We start from the raw sequence: 23,325 nt of genomic DNA, 5'->3' as shown, positions 1-23,325 counted from the left end.
ATTGTCACACTGTCTGCTAGTAAAACACTGTCTTGTCTGTATCTGCCTGATGGGATATCAACTATATGCCTTCAGGCCCATCTGCCCCTAAACTAGTAGCATTTATCAAAATGTGTCTTTCGAGTGTATAGTCAGCCCCTTCCAGGAGGTTCACAGTGCTCATTATCCTATTAAAGCATTGAGAATTCTTACCATAAAGCAAAAGCAAAATGGTTTGACTTTCTTGATCTCAGTGTTTCCAAACTTTTCTAGACACAGAAACCTGTCCTTGTGTAGTAGTATCCACAAATGTCTGAAATACACTTCAGCAGAAAAGCTGGTTCGGAAAAATTTACCTACAAATCTCATACTAACAGATTAACACCTATGGCAAGAAGCCTTCAGAGACCACCTACCTCCACAGAGAATTTGCCTCCTCCAGACTCAAGGCACTGAGTCTCCAACAATTCATTTGGCAAGTAAGGATGCATTTCCTTATAACATCAATATACATTTAGGGTTTAATTTTTTATTCCACTCTTGCTTTTGTATTTATGCCTTATCTTTCTAATTATATCATGACAGTCCTGACCTTAAGAATTATTTCTGTTCTGGTGCTCAGCCCTACTACTGATGTGCTCAGAGTGAGTGTAATAAAGTACATATTGAGCACAGCAAACACTTATGTGCATTCCAAGCAACTTGCTATATAAAGCTAAATTTTACAAACACAATTTTTCTACTGGCATTTCAGGTCTTTTCAAATTCTACCAATGTTCATTTTGTCACCCCTAAGATATCATTTTATTTCTTTCAAGCCAAGATGATGGGGTAACATGGGTCTGGGAGAACCACTCACAGACACTCTATTAAGAATCTTTAAGGTAAAGATTTTTAAGGCAAGAATCAATAAAAACATGGTCTATGACCGCATTCACTGAGATCAAAACTTCATGTGCCCCAAACACAGGACCCAACACCTGGAGGCATCCTACTGGCACTGTGCCCTGAATCACGGCCAACCCTGTTTCTTCTGGTGACCCCAAGGAGGCCTGCTGGCTCTCCTGACCTTGGAGAATGGTTTTACTTTACAAAAGCAAAGAGTACAGTACCTACAATGGGAAAACAAGGTAGCAGCAGCCACTCATCTCCAACTGGAATAGCATTTATAAAATTCAAGTGTTGCTGAATAGATTCACATTTTAAAAATTCAGAAGTCCATACATTCTGAACTGTTATACCACTATCAGATTTCAAAATGTGCTTACCAATAAAATAATCATATTCTTAAACTAAAGAATCCCCACTCATCTTATAAGTATATATATATAAAAAACATAAAATAAATGCTTAAATACATACATGAAATCTGAAATCCCCCCTCAGCATGGAACAAAGATCCTCTGCTACATCAGACATGCAGGGATGCAATGTAGCAACCAATCTTGCATAAAATGGTAGCAAATCCAACCTGCAAAAGTTATATGTGATATGTATAAAAAGCACACCAGAAATAACTCATTTTAAAATAATTTAAACTTTCTCAGATATAGTCACACATTAAAAGATTATAAAAACTAGTAATCATACAGACATGCCCATTGATTGCCATCATAATGAAGTATTTGGAAATCCAATTCAATTTGCCTTGTGAAAGTTTATTAATCATCTGGTATTTTCCATTCAGTGCAATTATCGCACATCTGCAAATTTCATCAAGTATACAATTTTGATAAAATATGAAATAGCAGAGAAAACATTGCTTAAAATTTTAATCACACAATACTGGGAAGATAAACATAAAGATAACTTAAAAAGAACAAAACAATCCTTTTAAAGCATTTCCTTCATTTATCCATGAAGAAGTTATTTAGAAGCCTCAAAGTAAAGTAAAAGGGTTAACCAATAACCAAAAGAGTATCTAAGAAGTCAAAAAAAATCACAAAACCTATACACTAACTTATTTTACCCATTATAAAGTCCACTTGGACTCTCACATGGGGCTGACCTACCCTTTCTCTAGACAACTAGTGCAAATATGCATTGCTGCCACCCACTTTCATCATCAGAGCACTTTCTTGCCAAATTTGGATACAACTCCAGGATTCAGCACTCCAGATGGCCAATACTAATTAGAATCAACACACAAACTAAAAATTTATTTTCCATTCCTGCCACACATTACTTTATAAAACTCGATTATCCAATGAGTCAACACTCAGCAGATCAGACTCTGAAAATGAGAAGTCATGAGGAAAAAAAAGCAGCAAGTAATGGGAGCTAACAGTGAGGAAGGAAGCAAAAAACTAGAAAAATTCAAAACAAGAGCTCAAAAACTACAACCCAAAGCCATTTAGAACAGACAGAAATAATTCTACAAGTCTTACACATCTTTGAATATATCATTATACTACAGAACCATAAAAATGGTTTATCATCAGAGAAAACTCTGCCTACCATGAAAGACTTAAATTAGATCTGGAAAACTCCCAGTGTGGATCGATATAAGCCTTAGCTGAGAGAAGGGACATGGTGAGGAAGGAAGAATGGAGATAAACTTGAAAGGTGGAGTTAAGGGAAGGAAAGTACTCGGAGCCTCAAACACTTCGTATTCCTCTTTGACCATCACAATTCTTTAAATTATCATTTATTTTTTCTTATGAACGTGCCAGGCCCTGTCCTAGGCATCTGATATCCATTATTTATCTTGTTGATCCTAATAACCATAATCACCACTTCAGAAATAAGGCTACAGATGCTGAGAAGTCAAGAATATGGTGCCTCCATAGTAGTACTTCAATATATTTTAAATTTATTCTATCCTTCTTTATGGATTCCCTTGTAGCTCAGCTGGTAAAGAATCTGCCTGCAATGCGGGAGACCTGGGTTCAATCTCTGGGTTGGGAAGATCCCCTGGAGATGGGAAAGGCTATCCACTCCAGTATTCTGGCCTGGAGAATTCCATGGATGGGTCACAGAGAGTCAACTATAACTGAGTGACATTCACTTCACTTTGTCCTTCTTTAAAGAAATGAAAAGCATAATCCACTCTGTAAAGAACTGAGATATCCTATAAAACACTCTTACAAATTTGTAATAATTTTCTTAACATCTGCTAGTACCAAAAAAAAAAAAAATGCCTGGGGCAACTGCAGACTTCATTTTCAAGCATAATAGATGGATCCATACTAATATCAAATTTACTTTCTAAATTTTCAAACTTCAGTTAGAATATTACATTTTAATATATTGCTATTATATTTTAGTTACAATGTTGGTTTTCTTGTATTCCCTTTAGTAACAAATACTTTTTTTCCCTTCAGTTCATGATCAATTACAAATATAGGACTTTAAATCTGTGCCCAAGTTCTACCTCTCCCAACTGCCACAGTGCAGGTCAGAAAAATTAAGACTCAAAAATTAAGGTCATGGGATAACAAAGAGTTATGCACTGGGAGTTGAGAGGCTCAGGTTCTAATTCTCCCATACAGTACCTCTGTGATCTCAAGAACTGACCTGACCTCATCTCCTACTAGTCTCTCCAGTCTCACCGGACTCCCACTAATCCTCAGAGCCTCAGTACTGGCTGTTTTCAGCAGCTGGAGTCTACTTTTCCCAAACACCTCTGCCACATACTCCCTCACACAGGTCAAGTCTTAGTTCCAATGACACCCCCTCCATGAGACTCGTTCTGAATATGCCACTGAAACTGCAAATCCATCCCACTCCCATCTCCTTATCCCACACTGTTTTTTTAAAAATAAAATTTATCACTTTCCAACATACACAGTTTACTTACTTGTTACGTTTGTTGTCTGTCACCCTTCCCACTAGAATGTAAGCTCCATGGGAAACAGTTTGTCAGCACTCAAAACAGTATGTGGAATATCGTAAGTGCTCGATAGATACATCTTAGATAAATACTGTTACCTCTTATTCTAAAATATTCTACAACACCTTTAGAAAATATCATCCTATTTCTCTAAGAATAATATTAAATTGATCAAGTTTTATATTTTATCAATGAAGAGCTTATCAAATATCTTTTATGCATTTAGTGGGGTAATCATATAGTTTATTGTCCCTGCTGTTATACATATTAATAAATTTCCTATTTAAAGTATCTTTTCATTACTAAGATTAATTCTCTTTGATCATGCTGAATTTTTATCTTTAATATACTAGTAAATATGATTTGTTAGTGTTTTACTTAGAATTTTTGTTTCGACACTTAAAAGTGAGACTGACCCATACTTTTGATTTCCATGCTCTTTTTTTGTTGTTGGTAAGATTTTGCCTATTTTTCCATATTTTTTTCTTTCCTATGTTCTGGCAAAAATGATAGAGCAGAGAAATTACTCTGGTAACTTTTTACATTTTCTTCCATAATCACTGGTCTATTTAATTTTGTGTTGAATTGATTTTGAAAATGTTTATGTTTTACAAAAAATTACCTGTTTTACTGAGGTTTTCAAGTGGTTTTTAAACATTTCTAGCATTATCAGCTGGCTTATTCTTAAAGTTTTTATTGTTTTTTATATTTGCTAAATAGTTCTCTATTTGGATTTTTTTTTAAGAACTAGCTTCTGAGTTTACAAAATCAATTCTTGGTTGTCTTTTTCAATGTATTTTTCAATAAAATTTGAGATTATAACATGTAGCATCAAAACCTAACTGAAGTATGTCATCTTTTTTCTTCTTTTCTTGGGCAAGTCATCTATAGTTTGCTGCATTATTTTCTTCTTCCAGTTAGTTCAATCTACTTCAAAGGTTTTTTCCAACCCTAAAAGAAAGACGGATAGACCATCCATTTTAAAGTAAAGCAGCCTGGCCTTACCTGGTGGCTCAGTGGTAAAGACTATACCTGCCAGTGCAGGAGACAAAGGTTCGATCCCTGGTCCAGGAATATCCCACATCCCATGAACAACAGAGCCTATGCTCTAGAACCCAGGAGTTGCAACTACCGAACCCCATGTGCACTCAAGCCAATGCTCTGCAATAAGAGAAGCCACTCCAAGGAGAAGCCTGCACAGCACAACTAGAGAGCAACCCTCACCAACTACAGAGAGTCCACACAGCAACAAAGACCCAGCACAACCAAAAATATAAATAAAATCATATATATATTTTTAAAAAGTAAAGCAGCTTTTGCTATCCACAGAGACTCACATCATTAAACTACTAACACAGGTCAGTGCTTTCAGGTTCAACAGGAACTTAAAAATTAGTTTAAGGAACCACTGCTGTTGCTGCTAATTCGCTTCAGTCGTGTCCGACTCTGTGCAACCCCATAGATGGCAGCCCACCAGGCTCCCCCATCCCTGGGATTCTCCAGGCAAGAACACTGGAGTGGGCTGCCATTTCCTTCTGCAATGCAGTAAAGTGAAAAGTGAAAGTGAAGTCGCTCAGTTGTGTTTGACTCTTAGTGACCTCAGGGACTGCAGCCCACCAGGCTCCTCTGTCCATGGGATTTTCCAGGCAAGAGTACTGGAGTGGGTTGCCATTGCCTTCTCCTTAAGGAACCGCGAGAAGATCTTAACTCTTTTAATTATACCTTTCCAAGTAGTCAGTAACTCTAGTTTTTGTTTCTTTTGGAGAATCCTCTACTCCTAGTAAATTCACCAAATCCTTTTCAAACCAAGAAGCTCCTAGTTCCTCTTTTACCACTATACTTTTTACAATTAAATGAACAGTTGATACTAAAAGTCATCTTGCCCCATTTAAACCTTTAAGTTCTGTGAATATTCATTACTTCACAAAGTAAGATCCCTTATGCTGTATATAATGTAAGAAATTACATACTTTTCAACATTCATAACTATTTAAGTAAAGTCTTCTGACTTTTTCACTTTCCTACAAATGCAAGCTCAAAGGGAATGGAGTGCTAAATGCTGTACCAATCACATAAATGTTATAAGACACTTCAGCAATATAAAAAGCAAATTTCTGCATTAAATTTTAAGCTAAATATATTTTATTTAACCTTTCTGAAAGTGAACTAGAAAATAAACTTAGATCCTTCCTTTGAAAACTGAATTTTATAATCTTCTGAGTGATAAATATTTTTACCAGCAGTTAATGAGTGAACAATTTAAAAAGAATATTTCTTTCTTAAACAATAATAAAACCTTGCTTATACTTTCAAGCTCTCCCAAATCACACATTTAAGTACCCTACAAGCAGTTAATGATCATCAAGTAAGTAAACATCTAGTCACTAACTACAGGTAAAAACAAGAAAGCAGAATTACACGGTTTTGTTCCTGAGCGGGGCGGGGGGGCAGGGAAGTCTTAAAGGTTTTTAACTTCATAATCTATCAGGTTTTTAGCTGTTTTCTCTTTAAAATCTAAATGATTTAACTGTTGAAAGCTATTATATTTCTGTGCTCAAAAATGCCTGGAAAAAAATTAATGTGAAAGAACCCTGTTACTGCTTATTTGAAGAATACAAAGGTTTTTCTTCATAGAAAACACTAAAGCAGATGATGATTCAAAAGGGACAAAACAAAAAAAAATTAGATCATTTACTCTGAAACAGACAAGCAAATGCCAGGTAACTTTTCCCACAACGTTCATGCTCCTCATGCAACAGTGCCATCAAGTGGTACAGTGCTAACAGAGTTCCCAAAACTCAGTTTCTCATTCTTAGCAAGGGGAGCTTCAATTAGAAACTCTCTCCCCCAAATTCCAGCAAATGCTCCTACAAGCTGGATCAGGAAAAGCTAAGACTGAAGTGAAGCACTTCACTGGTGAATAGTGTTCTGTCTATATTAATATAAACAGACTCTGAACATCCACCCATCTGCTAAAACATGATAAAATCCACAGGTCTTCAAAGTCATGAAAACCAATACCAGGTTCATCTATTTTCAAAATGAAGAACTAAGAGATGCTTAGGAACGTTCCCTGATTCCGGCTGACTTCATACCTGAAAGTTCACTTAGGTGAGGGAGCCTTGGGGGGGGCTAGGAGTGTTTTCTACCTTGATCTAGGTGTGGATATACACATAATACTTAAGATGTAAACACTTTATGCCTTACGGTCCAGCAATCCCACTGCTGGGCATATATCCAGACAAAACTATAATTTAAAAAGATACTGCACCCCTATTTCATACAGCAGCACTATTTATAATAGCCAAGACATGGAAACAACGTAAGTGTCCATCAACAGGTGAATGGATAAATAAAGTAGTATAATGGAATACTACTCAGTCATTAAAAGTGAAATAATGCCATTCGCGGCAACATGGATGGACCTAGAGATCATCATACTAAGTAAAGTAAGGCAGGAGAAACAGAAATACCGTGATACCATACGCAGAACCTAAAAGACGACACAAACAAATGTATCTAAGGAACTGAAAGAGACTCACAGACAGAGAGAATAGATCTGTGGGTGCCAAAGGCACGGTCAGGCAGCGGAGGGGAGGATTGGGAGCTTGAGATTAGCAGACACAAACTAGTATATACGTGATGGATAAACAACAAGGGCCTACTCAACAGCACAGGGATATTCAATATTCTCTGATAAACCAAAATGGCAAAGAATATGAAGAGGAATATATATGACTGAGTCACTTTGCTATAGAGCAGAAATTAATGCTGGAAATCAACTACACTTTAATAAAATTTTAAAACAAGATATTAGCACTTTGTGTGAAATTTCAATTAAATGTGTAGACAGTTATACTACAAATTAACTATAGAACAATATGTAAATATATAATTAAAGGGATTGCTATAGATTTCATTTCAGTGGATTCATTCAAATTAACGGGCTAAGAGGTACAGTCCAGCCTTTTCAAAAAAAATTTAACCACTATTTATTTAATGAAGGAAGAACACAAATGAAAATTAAACCAGTGCTTCAGATCAGACCTTGAAGAACTGTAAGATGGAATAAATCAATCTTTAAAACTTTTGTCCTTCAAATGATACTAAGAAAGTGAAAGACAACTCACAGAATGAAAGAAACCATCTACAAATTATATCCCATAAGGGATATGTACAAAAAATATACAAAGAACTCGTTACAATAAAAAGACAAATAATACAATTTAAAAGGATTTGAATAACTTTCCAAAGAAGACAGACAAATGGCCAATAAGCACATGAAAAAATGCTCACAATCATTAGCCATTAGGGAAATGCAAACAAAACCACAATGAGATAAATTTCACTTCACACTAAGACAGCTAAAAGCAAAACAGCAACAGTAACAAGTATTGGTGAGGATATGGAGAAACTGCAACATTCATACATTGCTACTGGGAATGAAAAATGGTGCAACCATTGTGACAAACAGTTCAGCAGTTACTAAAAATATTAAACATACATTTACCCTGTAACACAACAAGTCCACTCATAGATATATACCCAAGAGAACTGAAAACGTATGTTCACACAAAAACTTGTATAGAGTCACAACAACACACTCACAATAGCTAAAAAGTGAAAACTGCTTAAACGTCCATCAACTGACAAATGGGTAAACAAAATGTGGTAGAGCTCTACGATGAAATACTATTCAGTCTTCCTTTTTAATACGTGTTATGACAAGACCTTTTAGAACTAACACCCAAAAAAGATGTCCTTTTCATTATAGGGGACTGGAATGCAAAAGTAGGAAGTCAAGAAACACCTGGAGTAACAGGCAAATTTGGCCTTGGAATACGGAATGAAGCAGGGCAAAGACTGATAGAGTTTTGCCAAGAAAATGCACTGGTCACAACAAACACCCTCTTCCAACAACACAAGAGAAGACTCTATACATGGACATCACCAGATGGTCAACACTGAAATCAGATTGATTATATTCTTTGCAGCCAAAGATGGAGAAGCTCTATACAGTCAGCAAAAACAAGACCAGGAGCTGACTGTGGCTCAGACCATGAACTCCTTATTGACAAATTCAGACTTAAACTGAAGAAGTAGGGAAAACCACTAGACCATTTAGGTATGACCTAAATCAAATCCCTTATGATTATACAGTGGAAGTGAGAAATAGATTTAAGGGTCTAGATCTGATAGATAGAGTGCCTGATGAACTATGGAACGAGGTTCGTGACATTGTACAGGAGACAGGGATCAAGACCATCCCCGTGGAAAAGAAATGCAAAAAAGCAAAATGGCCGTCTGGGGAGGCCTTACAAATAGCTGTGAAAAGAAGAGAAGTGAAAAGCAAAGGAGAAAAGGAAAGATATAAACATCTGAATGCAGAGTTCCAAAGAAAGATATAAACATCTGAATGCAGAGTTCCAAAGAATAGCAAGAAGAGCTAAGAAAGCCTTCTTCAGCGATCAATGCAAAGAAATAGAGGAAAACAACAGAATGGGAAAGACTAGGGATCTCTTCAAGAAAATCAGAGATACCAAAGGAACATTTCATGCAAAGATGGGCTCGATAAAGGACAGAAATGGTATGGACCTAACAGAAGCTGAAGATATTAAGAAGAGATGGCAAGAATACACAGAAGAACTGTACAAAAAAGATCTTCACAACCCAGATAATCATGATGGTGTGATCACTGACCTAGAGCCATACATCCTGGAATGTGAAGTCAAGTGGGCCTTAGAAAGCATCACTACGAACAAAGCTAGTGGAGGTGATGGAATTCCAGTTGAGCTATTCTAAATCCTGACAGATGATGCTGTGAAAGTGCTGCACTCAATATGCCAGCAAATTTGGAAAACTCAGCAGTGGCCACAGGACTGGAAAAGGTCACTTTTCATTCCAATCCCAAAGAAAGGCAATGCCAAAGAATGCTCAAACTACCACACAATTGCACTCATCTCACACGCTAGTAAAGTGAGGCTCAAAATTCTCCAAGCCAGGCTTCAGCAATATGTGAACTGTGAACTTCCTGATGTTCAAGCTGGTTTTAGAAAAGGCAGAGGAACCAGAGATCAAATTGCCAACATCCGCTGGATCATGGAAAAAGCAAAAGAGTTCCAGAAAAACATCTATTTCTGCTTTATTGACTATGCCAAAGCCTTTGACTGTGTGGATCACAATAAACTGTGGAAAATTCTGAAAGAGATGGGAATACCAGAACACCTGACCTGCCTCTTGAGAAATCTGTATGCAGGTCAGGAAGCAACAGTTAGAACTAGACATGGAACAACAGACTGGTTCCAAATAGGAAAAGGAGTTCGTCAAGGCTGTATACTGTCACCCTGTTTATTTAACTTATATGCAGAGTACATCATGAGAAACGCTGGACTGGAAGAAACACAAGCTGGAATCAAGATTGCCAGGAGAAATATCAATAACCTCAGATATGCAGATGACACCACCCTTATGGCAGAAAGTGAAAAGGAAATAAAAAGCCTCTTGATGAAAGTCAAAGTGGAGAGTGAAAAAGTTGGCTTAAAGCTCAACATTCAGAAAACGAAGATCATGGCATCCGGTCCCACCACTTCATGGGAAATAGACGGGGAAACAGTGGAAACAGTGTCAGACTTTATTTTTCTGGGCTCCAAAATCACTACAGATAGTGACTGCAGCCGTGAAATTAAAAGACGCTTACTCCTTGGAAGGAAAGTTATGACCAACCTAGAGAGCATATTGAAAAGCAGAGACATTACTTTGCCAACAAAGGTTCGTCTAGTCAAGGCTATGGTTTTTCCTGTGGTCATGTATGGATGTGAGAGTTGGACTGTGAAGAAGGCTGAGCGCCGAAGAATCGATGCTTTTGAACCGTGGTGTTGGAGAAGACTCTGGAGAGTCCCTTGGACTGCAAGGAGATCCAACCAGTCCATTCTGAAGGAGATCAGCCCTGGGATTTCTTTGGAAGGAATGATGCTAAAGCTGAAACTCCAGTACTTTGGCCACCTCATGTGAAGAGTTGACTCATTGGAAAAGACTCTGATGCTGGGAGGGATTGGGGGCAGGAGGAGAAGGGGACGACGGAGGATGAGATGGCTGGATGGCATCACTGACTCGATGGACGTGAGTCTCGGTGAACTCCGGGAGTTGGTGATGGACAGGGAGGCCTGGCGATTCATGGGGTCGCAAAGAGTCGGACACGACTGAGCGACTGATCTGATCTGATGACATGGATGAACCATGAAAACATCATTCTAAGACAAAGAAGTGAGGTGCAAAAGGCCACAGATTTTATGATTTCACTTACAAGAAATACCTAGAATAGGTAAATCCATAGAAACTGAAAGGAGATTAGTGGTTTCTTAGGACAGGGGAGAGAATGGGGAGGTGAGAAATGGAACTGCTTGCTAAAGGATGTAAGGTTTCTTTTAGGGGGACGAAAATCTCTTAAAATTTTATTATTGTGATAGTTAAATATATTCAAAAGACTAAACTGTATATACTTTATAGTGGTGAACTGCATTGGTAAACTGTTATGAGAATTATATCCCAATAAAGCTGGTTGCTGTTATTTTTTAAACTAAAAAAAATAATAATAATAACTATGAAGACGTTCTTAAGATTTATTTAGTTTAGTGCTTCCTTAACCAAACTATACACACAAGGTAAGGCAGCTAAATTCTCTATCACATATACACACATATAAAACCTTTGGGTCCTCATAGGCACTCAAGTAACTATTAAATAATTCATTCTGTTTTTTTTTGGTCAACTCAGACTAGACGGACTAAACAGACAAAGAGGGACTCCTGGCCATAGAGAAAAATAAAGACACTCACTAGGATTCACGTCCCTTACAGGAAGGGGAGGGAAATGCCACACAAAGAGGGAGGCACCCCCCCTTTCCCAAATATGTTTGAGAATGTTCATGAAAACTGACTGTGTAAGAGGCCACAAAGAAAATTTCAAAAACCTTCAAAAAGCAAAAATCACACAGTATTCTCTAATCACAGTACGATAAAAATATGAATTACTAACCAGGTCAGAAAATGAAGAATTTCTAGAAAACACAAAAATAGAAATCACATGTCAGAACTAACAGATACAGCTAAAACCAGGGTAAGAGGACAGCAATGTATTAAATGCCAAAAAAGGAACAAAATGAATGAAAGAAAACAAAAAAGAAGAAAATAAAGATAAAATCCAAAAATAATCAGTAGGAAAATAATAAAACAGTAGACTACATAGGTAATCTAGAAACTGGGTTTTTGTGTGCATGTGTGTGAAAAAAACTAAAATGAATAAACCACTAGCTAATAGAGAGGATGAAGAAAGGAAAAATACAAAAACAGGATTGTTTGTAACGGCAAAGACTGGAATGTCCAAAATGATTAAATATAGTACATTCATAAAAGTTAACTCCTCCTAAATTTAAAAGAAAATAACAATAGAAGTCTTTATTATTGATACGAAAAGATTTCCAAGCTATACTGTTAAGTGAAAATAGTAAAGTTTGGAAGAATAAGTACAGTAAGTGGCTCCTGTGTATACAACAGGAAATATAAGAATTTTGGCATGCTCCTGCATACGCAGAAGAAATTTTGGAAGGATACACAGTAATCAAGACAGTGGCTTCCTACTGGGAGCAGAGCAGACGCGGAGACACGGATAAGGACACTTTTTAGCACAAGGTTTTTCACGTAAGGGTTTTCAGTCCTATGAATGCATTCACTTATTTTTTAATAAAAATTTTAATTGCATATGACCAATATTAATTCATCAAATATTTTCAAGCACTTATGTGTACCAAACACTATACTTGATGTTGGGGATGTTCAAAATGAAAAGATCTGGTCCTCTTTTAAAGGCCCCATATTTTTAGTTTCATAGGAATACAGGCAGCAAACCAACATTGGGCTGTAACTAATACGCCTAATGTGATGTGCCAAATTCTTCATGTGTGAAGACATTATGTTGAAAGTCTATAAAAGAACACCTATATATACATAAGAAAAATAAGGATGGTTGTTCAGAGAAGATAACTCTTATCCTAAGACTTCAAGATTAAGTCAGAGGTTTTCAGTAAATAAAAACAGGATATCCCAGACAGAGCAGAAAGCAGGGGCCTGGAAGTAGAGAGCAAAGGGTATCCAAGAAATCATTACAGATCAGGATTTTGCAAGACAAAGAATAGCTAGAATGAAGACTGAAGAAGTTGAAAAGGGGCTCGGTAAGAAAGGGCATTAAATACCACATTACACAAGTTTATCACCTTCTGTCTGTGAGGCATTGTGCTCAGTGCTGAAAAAAAAGAAGTAAAACTGCCTCCCTCCTGCAACTTAGTCTAGACAACAATGTCCAGGGAAACCAAGAAAGAGGTTTCTGCAGTAGTCTGCTGTGTGACCTTTCCTGTCTCTGGCTCTGCACATAATGTTGCCTCTATCAGAAATGCTCTCGACATTTCCTCTCCTCATCCATTCCTCGCCTCGCTCATTCCTTTCTCAGGAATTGAATTAAATGACCCTTGTTCCAGGCAGCCTTCTCTGACTCCCGAGACTAAATCAATCAGTTCCTCTGTTATATGCTCCAAAGCACGCTGGGATTCTTCTTGTCAACTGCTCTTAGAATTATCCTTCTTCCTCTCCAAACTGTAAGCTGCACGAATACAAGAGTTGAATCTGTCTTGTTCACTACTGTACCTCCAGCACTAATCACAGTATAGAGTAGATCCTTAGTGAATGAATAAATTTTAGAACATAATTTTAACCTTTCCTGATCACTCAAGCTGACTATAAAAAACCTAAATATTTTTATATTTCAGGTATGTAAGACCAAGTGGTCTCTTCCTCATGGCTCCAAAAGGCCATGCATTTTAAGTACTTATATCTTTTTCTCTCCTCTCAGACCATCAACTGTCACTTCCTACTATTTTCAAGTCTGTTTCTAGCAGATTCCAACTACTTCTAGTTTGCACCTAACTGCTGAGCTAAGCAGATAAATCCAATAACAAAGAATGTAACTGGCCTAAGACCAAGTAAGAGTGTTTATATAGATATAGATATAGATATAGATTTTCAGTCTTCTCCATGGACAGGGGAGTGGGATGGAATGGGGATAGGAGGAGACAAGATGATCTCTTATAAACAAACTACTTAATATCACTGCATAATTCTTTTGTTAAAAAAGCCTTTTATTTTGGCTAAATTTGCTTCATTCTATACTAGAAGTTCAGATAATTGTTACTACGTGTTTATTCATTCATATGAACAATTGAAAAGAAAACTATGCAAGAAAACATTCCATTGCAAAGGTAAAAAAGAACCAGTTTAAAAAAATGGTCCAAAATATTAAGGCAAAAACTATTTGAAATTCTGAGTTTGAAAGTAGAATGTGTCTGACAGTCAAAAACCTTATAAGTAACTGGCAGTATTATTTTTTCAGTTGTTCATGAAATAACGGTGTACCTTGCAACTGATGGCACCTCAGATTTGATGAAATGTAGCATATAATTTTACATAATAAAAGTAATTCATCTAAGATTTTCTCAATTGGATAATTCTCAACTACTACTCACTACATTAGCACATCCTATCTCCCTTGCCCCACTAAAATGAAAAACCAAATGCTCATATTAAGGCTGCTGACAGGGATAAAAACCAATATAAATGAAAAAAGTAGTGATTTGTTTCACAGAGAAATGTTACCAATGAGAGACCAACAAATGAACCAAATTAAAATTTTGCTTAAGAAATCTTCAGTGAAATCCCACAGAATCTTTCTGGGGGAAGTATCTATATTAGCTATGATGTATGTAATCATTTTAATAGTTAACAAAATCCTTTAATTATTCCCTGTTGAATAAACGGAAATAGATCTTCTCAAAGTTCCTAAAGTCAACAACCTATGACCTGCTATGGTCACCTCCTAAAACATGTGGGTGAAGTAGGGGCTTTAACTTAGTTTAAGAGAGCATTAGAATTCCCTATCAGCATTATGAAACGGAATACACTTCTTGAATTACTAGCAGCATAATCACCAATGTGAGCTTCAAGTCCAAACCAGCATAAACACCAAAAAAACCTTGAGAATTTTCATTTAAACACAACACGTAAGAACTAGATAAAATCAATTTACTCTGATCTTTCTACAAAAAAAAATTCTCCAAAAAAAAAAAAAATATACTATTTTTTCTCCTCAGAGGAGGTGTAAATAAATTGCTTCTAGCAATGATTAAGTTATTATTAAGTTCCTATTATTCTTAAAATAACAGGAAAGCATCAGAAGGAACATTAAATCAGGGAGAAGTAAGTTCTAGAAAATATGCTAACAACAATGATAATAACTTCCATTGACAAGGGATATTTTTCGAGAGATAATTATACAGGGGCTTAGCTCTTACAATCACTGCAGTGTAGAAACACTAAAAAATTACTCTTTTTCTTTTTAAACCTACCTTTGTCTGGGAACTATAAAGAGCGCCCGTACCAACTTCTTCCTATTTGCTTTCGTGTTCATGTTCATGCAAAAGTCCATCGCTGCCTAAAGGAGAAAAAGCAAACATTTTTCTTAAAAAAAAAAAAACAAAAACAACTCAATTTAGCTACTAAAACAGCATGCTAAAATGGATTCCTAATAGTTCCTAAACAGTTCACAATGGTTTTAAGACACTAGTATTACAAGGATATTCCAAACTTTAACAATCATCAAGCTTAAGCTCCTCTTTCCTTATATATCTCAAAACATATTTCACAAACTTATTAACTACAACCTAGTGCTAAAAACAGAACTTCCAGTGGGTAGATTGAAGACCTATGGTGACACATTTGGCAAATAACTGCATGAAATGTGCAACCCATGCTTTTGATCTCACAGATCAATATTAATATCAGGAAAGTTTTCTGATAGAAGTTACAAAGTAGCAAGAAGCCAGGAACCAAGAAAATTATTAATGCTAATAAGGATTAAAAAAGAATAAAGACAAACCAGGTAAGAGAGACAGATACAGATTATAACCAGAAAAATTTAAGAGTACGTGCTTCAATACTAACTAAAATGGTTTACTGTTGACAATCAGATATAGTAACAAACTAAAGAAACCACATCATAAGGACTATAATTGTTATTTAATATAGCAATCCACTCTTTTACATTTTAATAACAAAAATGTGTTCAATATTTTATCAATGTATCTAAAATCTAATATAAGTGTAGAAGAAAAGCTAGGAGAAGTCTATGCTCTGGGAAACCACTAGAAAACAAAATTATGAGTAACTGGTATTTTTAAATACAGGTATATATATTATTTAAATATTAAAGATTTTCAATATATAGTTTATGAAAACAACATTTAAGATATATTTTAAAAAGAAAATAACTATTATCAAATAACTCTACTGGTATCACCAGTATTTTCCTTCTATAGTTTCACATAATTATTTTATCATTAATTTCTCAAACTTTAGGTAGGATCAAATACAAAGATTCTCTGGTGGCTCAGAGGGTAAAGAGTCTGCCGGCAATGTGTGAGACTCAGGTTCGATCCCTGGGTTGGGAAGATCCCCTGGAGAAGGAAATGGCAACCCACTCCAGTATTCTTGCCTGGAGAATCCCCATGGACAGAGGAGCCTGGTTGGACACAACTGAGCAATTTCACTTTTCTTTCTTTCTACAAAGATTCTCTGATTTCCCTATAAAGGATGTCAACTCTTCAGCGACACACTCACTGAAAAACCTTCCATTTGCTAAAAACTTTTGATGAAATAAAACACAATTAATGTTGATTAGATTCAAACTCAGTAAATGCACATTGAAAGTATTCACCAAGATTGAATTAGTTAAGAGTAAAACCAATTTAAACTTTTTCTTCTGCTTGTTAAGGGAGTATAATAAATTTTATTAAAATTATATTTTATAACATTAAAGCTTCTTACAGCTAATTAGAATAACAGCAGAAAAGCAGAAAGCACACTAAAATTCCTTCAAGTAATTCACCCACATGAAATACTAAAAAATTGTGGACTAGGATAATAAAAATCCCAAAGGTTATCCACTCAGAAAAAAGCTGGTTAACACTAGAAAATGTCACACACATACACACACACACACACACACACACACACCTCTCAAGTCAACATTTTTTGAAAAAGAAAAAGAAAAAACAAAGAAAAACATTTAATGGCTAATAATGGACCATGTTTCAACAAAAATTAGGAAACTGGTAACTACTATCTACTGGCAGTAAATACTTTTAGTTGTTTTCCCTGAACTGAGACGCTCATTTTGTTCATGTTAGAAAAATGTCTGTTAAATACCCAAGTCTGAATAACCATGGTTCATCCCACAATTCTTTCAAGTAAAAATGGTACTCTATATAAAAAGTAGCAGTTTAGCTTGCAACTCAATCATACAAATGGCTTTTCTCAAGGCAACCTTGAGTCAGTAGACACATATCCTTCTTATTTTATCAAGTTAAAAGGAAGTGTACTCAGAGGTTGAAATGAAACAAAATCACTAATTTTTACAGATTCATCAAAGAGATGTTTAAATTAAAGCGACATTGTTTTTTAATCGCAAATGCACAGCAATGAAGACTACAATGGCTATTATTAGAGTCTGCTACCGATGCAGCTTGACTTCACGTTAAAATGCCAGGTTTACCCATCATCACTTTTGCAAATGTCAAAAACGGTGAAAAAGTGGGGGGAAAACTCCTAGTATTAGTATGAAAAGAGTTTTGACCTTACAGACGCCCTGAAAGTATCTAAAAAGACACCGGGAATCTACAGAGAGTACTTTAAGAATATCTGGTCTAAAAGAGTATTTTCCACACTGTGGCAATATGTGAAGGGGAGAGTTGTCAAGCCCACAGGACTCTAGAGACAGTTCCACCCCCAAACACAGCATCTACAAATTGACTCCAACTGTGTTCATTTTGAATTCCTATATTAGATTCCATTTGAAGAAATGGCTCATTCTACAGCCAAAACTGCAAAAACCACAGACATGCCTAATTTGAGCTATCTTAAAAGGTTTACATGCTTTGAGTAAAGTCACACAGAGGCACTCATACCTTGTCTATCAGATCACGGTTGACGCAGTTGGGTAACTGCTGGAGGAAAGCATCTACTATGAGCTTGAGATGAGATCCAGTGCTGGCTTCTTCATCCTCTTGTTCTAATATGAAATTGGATTTTAAGTAGGTTTAGAAATATACATAGACAATGTAAGAATAAAAATCTTCAATAAGATGTTATCTGAGGCACAGATAATCTAAAGCACTTTTCTTATGAAAAATGAAGAACTTTTTCAGATATTACTCTTGAAAGAAAGGGTATCTTTAGAATCATAAGCCTAAATCACTAGTCTTTATCAACTATAAAAGGGCAAACTTTTACATGAGAAGTCATAAGTTGCATGTAGTTTTAGAGAAGATCTACTATTTTTATCTGTTGAACACCCCTTTTCCCATGTCTTCAACTAACAGCATGATCACTGCTTCCCCTCAAAGGCAATCCATGGGATTCCGATGGGAAAGGGTGCTGCCCAAGCACAGATACCATTACTCCTCTGGCCACAGGCAAGCATGACACAGGACTAGCCAACTCCTCCAAGATGCTTATACACAGACAGTGGGAGAGAATCCCTCTTTTCCTCAGATGTCACTAGCTGGTTTGAGCCAAGGGCAGCCTCCAGCCATGCCTCCCTCCCTCCATGACATGGAGAACTAGAGAATCTGCAGCAGGAAACAATGAAGCCCACAGAGAGAAAGGCAACCCTGACAAAGGCATTCTCCTAATAAAGAACCCTAACTAATAAAGAAACCTGATAGAAGCAGTCAGGAAATAATGAACAGTGTGATATTTTTATTACTAAATACAAAACATTACTCAATAGTAAAGACAGATAAAAATGACAGATGAACTGATATACCAATTGTCTTTTTATCTCTCAACTTTCAAATGCATTTATGTTAAGATTGTAAAGATTATATCAGAAATAAAATACATTAAGGACAATGCTAAAAGCACTGAAGTGCAAGACATATCTATTTAGATCATCACTGAAGTTTGTAATCACGTAATATGGGACATGTAGTGTTACTGTTCCAAATCAAATTCCAAAAAAGTGAGGGCCTAGAGACAACAGGAAAACAAGGAATTAAAGAGTAAAGACCCATATTCACAGGCAAAGAGCTTTGTGTATAAACACTAATCAAAGGTTAGGAATTCCCTGGCAATTCATTGGTTAGGACTCTGCATTCTCACTGCCAAGGGCCTGAGTTCAATCCCTGGTCAGGAAACTAACATCCCACAAGTCGCACGGGATAGCCAAAAAATAAGTAAAACATTACATTAAAAAAAAAAACTAATCAAAAATTTAAATTTTTGGCAAAAATGTTTACCTTGCTCGTCAAGAAGTTTCTTTGTAAGATCTTCAGCTTCATCTCCACCCTCTAGCTCCAATGTGTCATCATTAATTTCCAGGTTCTCCAACTCAAGTTCCAAATCATCAGGACTTGATACCTCCTTATTATCCTTAGGTTCCTTTGTCTCTGTTTGAAATCAAAGAATCAGTATCTCTGAATTAAAAGTCATATTGAAATCCTGCTGCAAAAAATAAAGATTCACAAAATCTGCAACATTTTTCCTAGAATCTACATTTATATCTGGCAAATTTGATGTTTATATTCTTAAAAATACATTATGGTCATGGAGGACAAAAACCATAATTTCTTTGTGCATGACATCTGTTCAGTGAAGAAATGAATGGATGGGTGGACTGATGAATGGAGACATACAGGCCATGAGGATTTGTGGTAATGATGAAAAGAAAATAAATCTGATTAGATAAAGTGGACTCAAATTAATTAAGATGTCTATATTATTCTATCATTCATTTAATCTAGTAACTTAATGTTCATATAACAAAACTAGTAACTAAAAAAAAATTTTTTTACAAATATTTGAAACTAAAATTTATAGCACTTTAATATAAAAATTTGTCCTCCAGCATTTACCTTTGGAATCATCCTTGCTGGACTCTTTATTCTGACAACTTTTTTCATTATCTTTAAACAAGATGGCTGGAACAAAAGCTTTCAAATCAATGAGGTTCTCGTAAAAATTCCGAGCATCTTCATCTTCCCATATACCACCTTCTAAGTCATATTCTCCAGGTTTACCAGGTGTAAATATATCAATTCCAGGCCCATGCTCTACAGTAAAATAAATCACGGGGAATTAAAACCAATGAATCTTGAATGTTTCAATTAACAGATACTTCTTCAGTCAACAAGCACTCTTGATTATGTATGTAACCATCTTTACCAGAAAATCACAAATTCTGTTTTAAGTAAAGCCCTAAACCAGGACAGATCAAAGGAAAGTGCAGGATAAACATGCTTTTTTCTTGAAGTTTTAAGCAACTGATATGAGATTAAGTAGCTATTTGATATATTAGGCCCATCTTCACAAAGCTTAAAACCAACATAAGAAATACATAAGCCTGGCAATTCCTAAACATCTAGCTTGAAGTCCCACTTCCCCCATGAAGCATTTTTTTAATACTCCCAACACTCTGTATGATTTTATCTCAATTATGTTCGCAATTTTATGCGAACATGAAATATTTATGGTTTATGGTTTATCTTACCATAAACCCTTAAGAAGCATCCCTCCTTTTGGTATTAAACTTGGTATAAGACAGATTGCCATAAATGGTCAACTGATTAATAACTAGAAAGGAAGGGAAAGAATGATGAAGACATATATACACATTTCAGTAGAGAGTGGAAAACCATGCGTTTGTATACACACACAGGCTACATTTACATACAACTATAGATGCTTAAAATTCAGAACATTAAAAGTAATTTCCTACTTCGTGATCAAAAGACCATTCATATTTTTATCTATTCTCACTGTACTTTTTTTTTTTTTGTACTTCTCTCCAAACTAGAATTTTAAGAGAATGATCATACAGATTAAAAATAACCCTGAGAATAATTAGATTATTCATTAAAAGTCATTTAGGAAGAACAGGACAAAAATAATAAAGTACTGGCTCCCTAACTCATTACTCATATGCCTTCCAAAAAACGTATTTAAACACAGGACACTGAACCAATGTAAGAGAAAAGACTGATAAATTTAATTCCTTTTTAACAAAAATGTAAATAAAAACAGGGAATTTCCTGGCGATTCAGTGGTTAGGATTCCAAGCTTTCACTGACAAGGGCTCAGGTTCAACCCCTGGTTGGGGAAGTAAGATTCCATAAGCTACGCTGTGTGGCCAAAAAAAAAAAAAAAAAAGAGCAAAGGACAAACTAGAAGCCAATACTGGCAATATTTATACAAAGGAATTAATATCCATAATATAAAGAGCTTCTGCAAATAAAGTCCAAAATCTAAATAGAAAAAAACGGATAAACCCTCTGAACAGATAAGTCAAAGAGTATATCAAAAGATCCTAACCTCAGTACTAATCAGAATAATGCTAAATAAAACAAAGCATTTATCACTTTGACCCATTAGATTATGTTTAAAAGATTGATATCACCAAAGGAGAAAAATTACCAAAGGTATAGAGATCAATTAATCAATCAAATAAATGCAGAAGTGATATAAATGATATAATTAAGACATGGACATTAAAACAGTTATTACAACTATATTTCATATTTTCAATAAACTAGAAGATACTCTAAGCATGTTGGAGACCATGGAAAACATAACTAGCTTCAACATCTTTACATGAGAGTATCAGACACCAAAAAAGGAAAAAAGAGTGAACTGGAAGACACAGCAATAGAAACTAAGCAACAGAAACTAACCAATACCAAACAGGGTGGAAAAAAAATACTAAAGCACAGAGAAGACAACTTCAAACGTAGTGGTATTTGAATTCCTATAGAAGGGGGGAGAGGAATAGAATACATATTTGGAGAAATAAGGTCAAGATTTGCTAAATTTGATAATTATAAACCCAGACCCAAGAAGCCCAACAAATCCCAAGCACAAGAAACATGAAGTAAACCACAGCAAGCAATTATCATAATTAAGTTCTTTAAACTCAGTGATGATAATATTTTAAAACAACCAGAAAAAAAAATACACATTTAAAAAGAACAAAGACACGAATGATAGCAGCTTTCTCGCTGGAAACAATGAAAGAAGACAGTGGAACAACATCTTTAAATACTGAAAGAAAAAAAAAAAGCCTCACCCTTAAATTCTGTACCAAGTGAAAATATCTTTATAAAATGATGGCAGAATTTTGTTAATTTTGTTGCATAGTATTTACATTTATACTGTAGTAGGTAGTATAAGTAATCTACAGATGATTTAAAGTATATGGGAAGATGTGTGCAGGTTATATGCAAATACTAAGCCATTTTAAATGAGGGACTCGAGCATCTTCAGAGGTCCTGGAACCAGCTCCCTGAAGATACCAAAGGACTATAAATGTTTTCACAGTATACAATGAATATTTTCTTATTGAGGATGTAAAATACAAAATACTTTCCTGTATTATAAACGGATACTTTACAAATACTTCACTCTTAAGATTTTAAGTCAATAGGATTTTCAGATAGTTTTAAAATTAATAATGTATTAACATTTATCAACTTACTTCTCAAGTAGTTGGTATAATATAATATGGCAATGTATTAGGAGCCCTACCAAAAAGGAAGTTTAGAACACCTTTGCAATAATATGAGAAATAACTCATTGTACAAAATGGTAAGTTTATCTTATAAAACTGCAAGGTTTTATAAAGAAAACTGCAAGTAACAATTTATGATAATACATGATTCAAAACAACTAAATTAAAAATAAAAATAAACATAGAAATATTAGTATCCCAAAGGTCCAATCAACATTACCTACCTGAGAAATACAGTAAATCTTTACATAGTCCCAAACACAGTTTAAGACAACCCCTGTTAGATACAATCTAAGAATATCTATTATAAAAGAATCTAAAGAAACCCATCATATCATTATAAGTTATCATTATAAGGCTTCACTGCTCTAAGCACAAAGACTTTTCCATTCAGAGAAGCATTTTAAGTAGATTTAGGTTTTTATTAGGTCTTAATACTTCATTAAAAAAAACTTTAAAGGCATTTCAAAACATCTAATTTCAATAATATACATCTGAGAAGACTAGAGAGATAGAAGTCATTAATGCTTACTAAAAAAAAAAAAAATCACAGTGTTTAAGGATATCTTACCTTCTGGTGTTGGTTTATCTTGAGGAAGATCTGGCATATTTTCATCCAAAAGGTCTGCTAAGGATTGAGAATTTGCCAGTAGCTTTTGATAAGACATAGCAAATTCTTCATACTGTTTATGTCTATCTTCACTTAACTCCCCTTTAGAATGTAGAATACGCCTATAAACAAATGATGAAATAATCTTGACAATCTTATCAAAACAGATGTGATCATCTATTATTATACTGGGAATTGTCTGATTTTATCAAACAAACTTATTAGCATAACCTTCTTTAATAAC

General features: G+C 35.3%; 1 protein-coding gene across 1 annotated transcript in view; it reads right to left on the bottom strand.

Annotated features, from left to right (window-relative positions):
* Window positions 1-23,325, bottom strand: part of UPF2 (UPF2 regulator of nonsense mediated mRNA decay) — a 95,765-nt gene that overhangs the window by 54,384 nt on the left and 18,056 nt on the right. The window contains 6 exon segments of the mRNA XM_070380887.1: window positions 1,342-1,450; window positions 15,261-15,346; window positions 17,877-17,980; window positions 19,209-19,358; window positions 19,824-20,021; window positions 23,043-23,203. Coding sequence (XP_070236988.1) covers window positions 1,342-1,450; window positions 15,261-15,346; window positions 17,877-17,980; window positions 19,209-19,358; window positions 19,824-20,021; window positions 23,043-23,203 — 808 coding nt within the window.

Source organism: Bos mutus, chromosome 13 (genome assembly GCF_027580195.1).
Source record: "Bos mutus isolate GX-2022 chromosome 13, NWIPB_WYAK_1.1, whole genome shotgun sequence".
In the NCBI taxonomy this organism is placed as follows: domain Eukaryota; kingdom Metazoa; phylum Chordata; class Mammalia; order Artiodactyla; family Bovidae; genus Bos; species Bos mutus.
This window is presented reverse-complemented; position numbering and strand designations above follow the sequence as displayed.